Source organism: Ips typographus, linkage group LG13, assembly GCF_016097725.1.
Source record: "Ips typographus isolate SLU linkage group LG13, UJ_Ityp_2.0, whole genome shotgun sequence".
In the NCBI taxonomy this organism is placed as follows: domain Eukaryota; kingdom Metazoa; phylum Arthropoda; class Insecta; order Coleoptera; family Curculionidae; genus Ips; species Ips typographus.
In genome coordinates, this window is record NC_138434.1 from 7680592 (window position 1) to 7691339 (window position 10748).

General features: G+C 37.7%; 1 protein-coding gene across 1 annotated transcript; it reads right to left on the bottom strand.

Annotated features, from left to right (window-relative positions):
- Positions 1 to 7912: 7912 nt before the first annotated feature.
- On the bottom strand, positions 7913 to 8482 carry LOC145737338 (protein CFDP2-like). The gene has a single exon (XM_081991978.1). The coding sequence runs from the start codon at positions 8480 to 8482 to the stop codon at positions 7913 to 7915; it is 570 nt and encodes a 189-aa protein (XP_081848104.1).
- Positions 8483 to 10748: the final 2266 nt, after the last annotated feature.

The window sequence follows — 10748 nt, forward strand, 5'->3', positions numbered from 1 at the left end:
TGTCAAAATATTGACTTGCCCCTCATTTTAAAGGAAATTTTGCGTAGTTTCAAGAAATGACTGACAAAATGACGTTCTAGACCGCCATTTTGAATTTTCTGTCAAAATATTGACTTGTCCGCTAGAGGGCGTCAAAGTTGCTTCACCATAAAATCGCATATTTTTAGACACCCGATGCTTTTGCCCTAATTTACTCCCTTACTTGACAAGATACGTCAAAATGTCATAGAAAACAAAAGATAGAGCAGATTTCAAGCTTTCCAAAAATATCCCCACATGAGTTGATTAATTATACCGTGTGGCCGCTAGAGGGCGTCAAAGTTGCTTCACCATAAAATCGCATATTTTTAGACACCCGCTGCTTTCGCCTTAATTTACTCCCTTACTTGACAAAATACGTCAAAATGTCATAGAAAACAAAAGATAGAGCAGATTTCAAGCTTTCCAAAAATATCCCCACATGAGTAAATCGATTATACCGTTTGGCCGCTAGAGGGCGTCAAAGTTGCTTCACCATATAATCGCATATTTTTAGACACCCGCTGCTTTCGCCTTAATTTACTCCCTTATTTGACAAGATACGTCAAAATGTCATAGAAAACAAAAGATAGAGCAGATTTCAAGCTTTCCAAAAATATCCCCCCATGAGTTGATTAATAATACCGTTTGGCCGCTAGAGGGCGTCAAATTTGCTTCACCATAAAATCGCATATTTTTAGACACCCGCTGCTTTCACCCTAATTTATTCCCTTACTTGACAAAATACGTCAAAATGTCATAGAAAACAAAAGATAGAGCAGATTTCAAGCTTTCCAAAAATATCCCCACATGAGTTGATTGGTCATACCGTTTGGCCACTAGAGGGCGTCAAATTTCCTTTACCATAATATCACATATTACGAGCATATTATAAATATTTTTTAGTCAGATTTCATGTATCTCTTAATCCGGCCGAGTTTCTGGCAAAGAAATGGTTAAAATGTTAAATTTCAGATTTAACTCTGTTAGTTTTTGAGATATCAAAAAACCGACTGCACCAGCGTCTTTTCCGAGAAATTCTAACATAAAATGACACCGAGACGTCAACTCTAACTTGACAAATAAAAAAGTTAAATTTTTTGACAGTTCCAGGCCGCCATTTTGAATTTTCTGTCAAAATATTGACTCGCACCTCATTTTAAAGGAAATTTCGCCTAGTTTCAAGAAATGATTGACAAAATGGCGTTCTAGGCCGCCATTTTGAATTTTCTGTCAAAATATTGACTCGCACCTCATTTTAAAGGAAATTTCACGTAGTTTCAAGAAATGACTGACAAAATGACGTTCCGGGCCGCCATTTTGAATTTTCTGTCAAAATATTGACTCGCACCTCATTTTAAAGGAAATTTCACGTAGTTTCAAGAAATGACTGACAAAATGACGTTCCGGGCCGCCATTTTGAATTTTCTGTCAAAATATTGACTTGCACCTCATATTAAAGGAAATTTCACGTAGTTTCAAGAAATAACTGACAAAATGACGTTCAAGGCCGCCATATTGAATTTTCTGTCAAAATATTGACTTGCCCCTCATTTTAAAGGAAATTTTGCGTAGTTTCAAGAAATGACTGACAAAATGACGTTCTAGACCGCCATTTTGAATTTTCTGTCAAAATATTGACTTGTCCGCTAGAGGGCGTCAAAGTTGCTTCACCATAAAATCGCATATTTTTAGACACCCGATGCTTTTGCCCTAATTTACTCCCTTACTTGACAAGATACGTCAAAATGTCATAGAAAACAAAAGATAGAGCAGATTTCAAGCTTTCCAAAAATATCCCCACATGAGTTGATTAATTATACCGTGTGGCCGCTAGAGGGCGTCAAAGTTGCTTCACCATAAAATCGCATATTTTTAGACACCCGCTGCTTTCGCCTTAATTTACTCCCTTACTTGACAAAATACGTCAAAATGTCATAGAAAACAAAAGATAGAGCAGATTTCAAGCTTTCCAAAAATATCCCCACATGAGTAAATCGATTATACCGTTTGGCCGCTAGAGGGCGTCAAAGTTGCTTCACCATATAATCGCATATTTTTAGACACCCGCTGCTTTCGCCTTAATTTACTCCCTTATTTGACAAGATACGTCAAAATGTCATAGAAAACAAAAGATAGAGCAGATTTCAAGCTTTCCAAAAATATCCCCCCATGAGTTGATTAATAATACCGTTTGGCCGCTAGAGGGCGTCAAATTTGCTTCACCATAAAATCGCATATTTTTAGACACCCGCTGCTTTCACCCTAATTTATTCCCTTACTTGACAAAATACGTCAAAATGTCATAGAAAACAAAAGATAGAGCAGATTTCAAGCTTTCCAAAAATATCCCCACATGAGTTGATTGGTCATACCGTTTGGCCACTAGAGGGCGTCAAATTTCCTTTACCATAATATCACATATTACGAGCATATTATAAATATTTTTTAGTCAGATTTCATGTATCTCTTAATCCGGCCGAGTTTCTGGCAAAGAAATGGTTAAAATGTTAAATTTCAGATTTAACTCTGTTAGTTTTTGAGATATCAAAAAACCGACTGCACCAGCGTCTTTTCCGAGAAATTCTAACATAAAATGACACCGAGACGTCAACTCTAACTTGACAAATAAAAAAGTTAAATTTTTTGACAGTTCCAGGCCGCCATTTTGAATTTTCTGTCAAAATATTGACTCGCACCTCATTTTAAAGGAAATTTCGCCTAGTTTCAAGAAATGATTGACAAAATGGCGTTCTAGGCCGCCATTTTGAATTTTCTGTCAAAATATTGACTTGCACCTCATATTAAAGGAAATTTCACGCAGTTTCAAGAAATGACAGACAAAATGGCGTTTTAGGTCGCCATTTTGAATTTTCTGTCAAAATATTGACTTGCACCTCATATTAAAGGAAATTTCGCCTAGTTTCAAGAAATGATTGACAAAATGACGTTCCAGGCCGCCATATTGAATTTTCTGTCAAAATATTGACTTGCACCTCATTTTAAAGGAAATTTCGCGTAGTTTCAAGAAATGACAGAAAATATGGCGTTTCATGCCGCCATTTTGAATTTTCTGTCAAAATATTGACTTGCACCTCATTTTAATGGAAATTTCACGTAGTTTCACGAAATAACTGACAAAATGACGTTCTAGACCGCCATTTTGAATTTTCTGTCAAAATATTGACTTGCACCTCATATTAAAGGAAATTTCGCCTAGTTTCAAGAAATGATTGACAAAATGACGTTCTAGACCGCCATTTTGAATTTTCTGTCAAAATATTGACTTGCACCTCATATTAAAGGAAATTTCGCCTAGTTTCAAGAAATGATTGACAAAATGACGTTCCAGGCCGCCATATTGAATTTTCTGTCAAAATATTGACTTGCACCTCATATTAAAGGAAATTTCGCCTAGTTTCAAGAAATGATTGACAAAATGACGTTCCAGGCCGCCATATTGAATTTTCTGTCAAAATATTGACTTGCACCTCATTTTAAAGGAAATTTCGCGTAGTTTCAAGAAATGACAGAAAATATGGCGTTTCATGCCGCCATTTTGAATTTTCTGTCAAAATATTGACTTGCACCTCATTTTAATGGAAATTTCACGTAGTTTCACGAAATAACTGACAAAATGACGTTCTAGACCGCCATTTTGAATTTTCTGTCAAAATATTGACTTGCACCTCATATTAAAGGAAATTTCGCCTAGTTTCAAGAAATGATTGACAAAATGACGTTCTAGACCGCCATTTTGAATTTTCTGTCAAAATATTGACTTGCACCTCATATTAAAGGAAATTTCGCCTAGTTTCAAGAAATGATTGACAAAATGACGTTCTAGACCGCCATTTTGAATTTTCTGTCAAAATATTGACTTGTCCGCTAGAGGGCGTCAAAGTTGCTTCACCATAAAATCGCATATTTTTAGACACCCGCTGCTTTCACCCTAATTTACTCCCTTATTTGACAAGATACGTCAAAATGTCATAGAAAACAAAAGATAGAGCAGATTTCAAGCTTTCCAAAAATATCCCCCCATGAGTTGATTAATAATACCGTTTGGCCGCTAGAGGGCGTCAAAGTTGCTTCACCATAAAATCGCATATTTTTAGACACCCGCTGCTTTTGCCCTAATTTACTCCCTTACTTGACAAGATACGTCAAAATGTCATAGAAAACAAAAGATAGAGCAGATTTCAAGCTTTTCAAAAATATCCCCACATGAGTTAATTGGACATACCGTTCGCCCGCTAGAGGGCGTCAAAGTTTCTTCACTAAAAAATCACAAATTTTGTGACACTCGCTGCTTTGAATCTAAATTACTCCCTTATTTGACAAGATACGTCAAAATGTCATAGAAAACAAAAGATAGAGTAGATTTCAAGCTTTCCAAAAATATCCCCACATGAGTTGATTGGTCATACCGTTCGGCCACTAGAGGGCGTCAAATTTCCTTTACCATAATATCACATATTACGAGCATATTATAAATATTTTTTTCGACGACTTACTTTGAAAGTACCTCATGTACGCTTCCATTTAGAAGCAGAAAGGGGTTATTTGCCGCGCGCGAGCAGAAAGAGAGATTTTCTGCTCTAGAGCGTTTTCGCTTTCTACTAACAATCTACTCACCAACTTTTTTCGGCGTTTCCATAACAACGCTTGACATACCTGTTTGAAATAACCACATTCCGTCAAAGTGATTTATCGGTGACAATGAGTTCGAGCGACGAAAATGATGTGAGTTGTCCTTCTAATCCACCCCACAGCAGTCGTCGAAAAAATATCGTCTATATTTCGAGCCAAAAGTACTTTTGCCGCTTTTACATGATGAAATTTCATGTGCAAGCGGCAAATATATACTTTCCGCTCTTAATATAGAATATACTATTTAGTCAGATTTCATGTATCTCTTAATCCGGCCGAGTTTCTGGCAAAGAAATGGTTAAAATGTTAAATTTCAGATTTAACTCTGTTAGTTTTTGAGATATCAAAAAACCGACTGCACCAGCGTCTTTTCCGAGAAATTCTAACATAAAATGACACCGAGACGTCAACTCTAACTTGACAAATAAAAAAGTTAAATTTTTTGACAGTTCCAGGACGCCATTTTGAATTTTCTGTCAAAATATTGACTTGCACCTCATTTTATGAAGTCATCGTCAAAATGTCATCGAAAACAAAAGATAGAGCAGATTTCAAGCTTCCCAAAAATATCCCCACATGAGTTGATTAATAATACCGTTTGGCCGCTAGAGGGCGTCAAAGTTGCTTCACCATAAAATCGCATATTTTTAGACACCCGCTGCTTTGACATTAATTTACTCCCTTACTTGACAAGATACGTCAAAATGTCATAGAAAACAAAAGATAGAGCAGATTTCAAGCTTTCCAAAAATATCCCCCCATGAGTTGATTAATAATACCGTTTGGCCGCTAGAGGGCGTCAAAGTTGCTTCACCATAAAATCGCATATTTTTAGACACCCGCTGCTTTCGCCCTAATTTACTCCCTTATTTGACAAGATACGTCAAAATGTCATAGAAAACAAAAGATAGAGCAGATTACAAGCTTTCCAAAAATATCCCCACATGAGATGATTGATAATACCGGTTGGCCGCTAGAGGGCGTCAAAATTTCTTCACTAAAAAATCACAAATTTTGTGACACTCGCTGCTTTGAATCTAAATTAGTCACTTACTTGACAAAAGACGTCAAAATGTCATAGAAAACAAAAGATAGAGCAGATTTCAAGCTTTCCAAAAATATCCCCACATGAGTTGATTGGTCATACCGTTCGGCCGCTAGAGGGCGTCAAATTTCCTTTAGCATAATATCACATATTACGAGCATATTATAAATATTTTTTAGTCAGATTTCATGTATCTCTTAATCCGGCCGAGTTTCTGGCAAAGAAATGGTTCTTCTTCTTCAGCCACTTCCTGTCCACTCCTGGACGTAGGCCTCTTTCATGTTTTTCCATGCCGTCCTGTCCTGTGCCATCTGGAACCACCTATTTCCCGCTTGCTTTTTGATGTCATCAAGCCATCTTGTCTGTGGTCTTCCTGTGCTGCGCTTGGTTTCCCTTGGTCGCCAGTGTGTTAATCTATTTGACCATTTAGTTTGGTCTTGTCGGGCCACATGTCCTACCCATTGCCATTTCAGCTCTGCAATACGTTCTATTATATCTACGACCTTGGTTCTTCTTCTCTCGGATTTCTTCGTTTCTCTTTCTGTCCCTGAGACTAATACCCAGCATCGCCCGCTCCATCGCTCTTTGCATTATTCTGAGCCGATTTGCGGTTTTTTTTGGTCATTGCCATCGTCTCGAGGCCATAGGTCGCCACCGGCATTATACAGGTGTCGAAAACTTTTCTTTTAGGGTTAATAGGGATGGTACTATTTCTAAGTATATGCTTCATTTTTCCGAACGCTGCCCAAGTTAGTCTTATTCTTCGTCTTATCTCCGCCGACTGGTTTTCTTTGCCTATTTTTATTGTGTGTCCCAAATATATATACTCTTCCACGTTTTCCAATTCTATCCCATCTATAAGTATGTGTTCTTCGTTGTTACTTATTATTTTGGTTTTTGAGATGTTCATTTTTAAGCCAACCTTTTTTGAAGCATCATTCAGTTGTTTTACCAGGACGATGTCGTCGGCAAATCGGAGATGATTTAGGTAGGACCCGTCGATGTTAATGCCTTTTGTTTCCCACTGTAATGATTTGAAGATGTTCTCTAGCGCCAGGGTAAATAATTTCGGAGATATGGTGTCACCCTGACGTACTCCCCTATTCACTTTGACTTTATCTGTTTTTAAATCTTCATTTATTTTGACATGAAAAGTGGCATTTTCGTATATATTTTTCAATAAATTTGTATATCTGGAATCTATTCTAGCGTCGTCCATTGCTTGTATAAAGGCCCACGTTTCAATAGAATCGAACGCTTTGTGAAAATCTATAAATGCCAAGTGAAGGGGTACGTTGTATTCGGTTGTTTTTTCTATGAGTGTTCTAATAGATTGTAGGTGGTCTATGGTGCTGAACCCCTTGCGAAACCCCGCTTGCTCCACTGGCTGATATGCGTCCAATTTATTGGTTAGCCTGTTGTTGGTGATAATCTTGGTGAGGAGTTTATACAGATGAGAGAGAAGACTAATTGGTCGATAATTTTCTATATTAGTATTATCTCCTTTTTTAAATAGCAGAATTACTTCTGCGTTTTGCCAGGCGTCCGGAATATTGCCATCTTGCAGACATTTATTTAAAAGAATTTGTAAAGACTTCTCGACGACGGCTCCCCCCATTTTTAACATTTCACATCTGATTTTGTCTTCTCCTGGGCTTTTTCTATTTTTCATTTGCGTAAGGGCAACCTGTATTTCTTGTCTTGATATTTCTGGAACGTTCTCCGATCCTACGTTGGATATAATTGTGTTCGTAGCTCTTGGGTCTGGTCTAATAGACGTATAGAGACAGCTGTAAAACTCTTTAATGTGTTCCGCGATACTTCTGTTGTCCGAAACCATGTTACCCTGGGGATTTTTCATTTTGGTAATCTTGTGTTTGCCTGAGGATAGTTTTGACCTTAATACCCTCATATTTGCATTGTCCTCTATCGCGTTTTCGATCATCCTGGTGTTATACGTTCGAATGTCTTTTCTTATTTCTTTATGGATTCTTTTATTTAGTTCCTGATAATCTGGTGTGTCTCTGGGAGTTCTTTTTCTTTGTTCCATAAGTTGCAAGGTGTCTGGTTGTATTTTAGAGTTCTTTTCGGTTTTTGACTTCGCGCAAATCTTTTTCGTCGCAATGCAGATGTCAGTAGTGATTTTACGGTTAAGTTCATTTATGTCCTCCATTTTATCCAAAGTTTCGGTTGGTTCTAGTTTCTTTCCCAATTCTTCCTGATATTCTGTCGCTCTTCAAGTTCTTCAACGGTAGGAAACCTTTCTGCTCGAATGAGTTTGTTTCTTTCGATTTTGAGATTGAAGCTAAGAGATGCTCTTACCAGCCTATGATCGCTGTTCGTGTCAAACCGGTTTAGTACTGAGACGTTTGTGCATATTTTCCTGTTGTTCGAGAGTATAAAATCGATTTCATTTCTGATTTTGCCATCAGGGCTTTTCCACGTCCACTTCCTCTGTTGGGGTTTCTTGAAGAAGGTGTTCAGACAGTATAAGTTTTCCTTACTTAAGTAGTTTATGAGCATATCTCCTCTTTGGTTTCTCACACCCAGACCAAAATTTCCGATGTTGTTTGAGTCGGTTGCGCTCTTCTGGCCGATTTTAGCATTGAAATCACCACTTATTATTTTATAGTGAGTATTGTGTGAGTCCATGGCTTTGGATATATCTTCGAGAAATGTTTCCATCTGTTCGTCATCTGCCTGGCTTGTCGGTGCGTATCCGTGAATGAATTGGATACTGTATCTTTTGTTTAGTTTAAGTATCATGTAAATAACCCTGTCAGAGATATCGAGTTTACTTCAGTTATCAAATGTTTTAGTTTCTTGTTAATAAGAAATGCCACTCCGCCTTGGCCTGTGCGTTCGACGGAATTGTTTTGGTGTAGTATGTGGCCCGATTTCAGAATAGTGATTTTTTCTCCTGGCAGCCGTGTTTCGCAAAGACCGAGGACGTCCCATTTTATGTGTTCAAGTTCTTTTTCTAGTTTGACAAGGTGTTCTGGATTGCTCATTGTTCTGATATTATATGTAGCTATATACATCTTTGTGGCGTTTATTTTGTGTTGTTCGTTCCGATTTATCGAATTTTTGCCTCCCCCAGAATCCGACGTGAGGCAGACTGATCTGACATCAGTGTGAGATTTTGCGTGTTTGACACTACTCACCTGGGGTAACTTGTTTAAATTCGACATTTCAGCCACATGGGATATGTGAAAGGTTTTTGGCATTTAAAACGCCTCGCTTGCCGAGCGTGTTGGCGAGTGTAGTTCAGCCGCCCACTCTGGGTCCGACCTGGGGAGGCGCCCGATGGGGGACTAGCAACCCCACACGGAATGGTTAAAATGTTAAATTTCAGATTTAACTCTGTTAGTTTTTGAGATATCAAAAAACCGACTGCACCAGCGTCTTTTCCGAGAAATTCTAACATAAAATGACACCGAGACGTCAACTCTAACTTGACAAATAAAAAAGTTAAATTTTTTGACAGTTCCAGGCCGCCATTTTGAATTTTCTGTCAAAATATTGACTCGCACCTCATTTTAAAGGGAATTTCACGTAGTTTCAAGAAATGACTGACAAAATGACGTTCCAGGCCGCCATATTGAATTTTCTGTCAAAATATTGACTTGCCCCTCATTTTAAAGGAAATTTTGCGTAGTTTCAAGAAATAACTGACAAAATGACGTTCAAGGCCGCCATATTGAATTTTCTGTCAAAATATTGACTTGCCCCTCATTTTAAAGGAAATTTTGCGTAGTTTCAAGAAATGACTGACAAAATGACGTTCTAGACAGCCATTTTGAATTTTCTGTCAAAATATTGACTTGTCCGCTAGAGGGCGTCAAAGTTGCTTCACCATAAAATCGCATATTTTTAGACACCCGCTGCTTTCGCCCTAATTTACTCCCTTATTTGACAAGATACGTCAAAATGTCATAGAAAACAAAAGATAGAGCAGATTACAAGCTTTCCAAAAATATCCCCACATGAGTTGATTGGTCAAACCGTTCGGCCACTAGAGGGCGTCAAAGTTTCTTCACTAAAAAATCACAAATTTTGTGACACTCGCTGTTTCGCCCTAATTTACTCCCTTACTTGACAAGATACGTCAAAATGTCATAGAAAACAAAAGATAGAGCAGATTTCAAGCTTCTCAAAAATATCCCCACATGAGTTAATTGGTCATACCGTTCGGCCGCTAGAGGGCGTCAAAATTTCTTCACTAAAAAATCACAAATTTTGTGACACTCGCTGCTTTGAATCTAAATTACTCCCTTATTTGACAAGATACGTCAAAATGTCATAGAAAACAAAAGATAGAGTAGATTTCAAGCTTTCCAAAAATATCCCCACATGAGTTAATTGGACATACCGTTCGCCCGCTAGAGGGCGTCAAAGTTGCTTCACCATAAAATCGCATATTTTTAGACACCCGCTGCTTTCGCCCTAATTTACTCCCTTACTTGACAAGATACGTCAAAATGTCATAGAAAACAAAAGATAGAGCAGATTTCAAGCTTTTCAAAAATATCCCCACATGAGTTAATTTGACATACCGTTCGCCCGCTAGAGGGCGTCAAAGTTTCTTCACTAAAAAATCACAAATTTTGTGACACTCGCTGCTTTGAATCTAAATTACTCCCTTATTTGACAAGATACGTCAAAATGTCATAGAAAACAAAAGATAGAGTAGATTTCAAGCTTTCCAAAAATATCCCCACATGAGTTGATTGGTCATACCGTTCGGCCACTAGAGGGCGTCAAATTTCCTTTACCATAATATCACATATTACGAGCATATTATAAATATTTTTTAGTCAGATTTCATGTATCTCTTATTCCGGCCGAGTTTCTGGCAAAGAAATGGTTAAAATGTTAAATTTCAGATTTAACTCTGTTAGTTTTTGAGATATCAAAAAACCGACTGCACCAGCGTCTTTTCCGAGAAATTCTAACATAAAATGACACCGAGACGTCAACTCTAACTTGACAAATAAAAAAGTTAAATTTTTTGACAGTTCCAGGCCGCCAT

Coding starts and splice junctions, on each gene's coding strand:
- LOC145737338 (XM_081991978.1), bottom strand. CDS start 8,482: ATGATACTTAAACTAAACAAAAGATACAGTATCCAATTCATTCACGGA.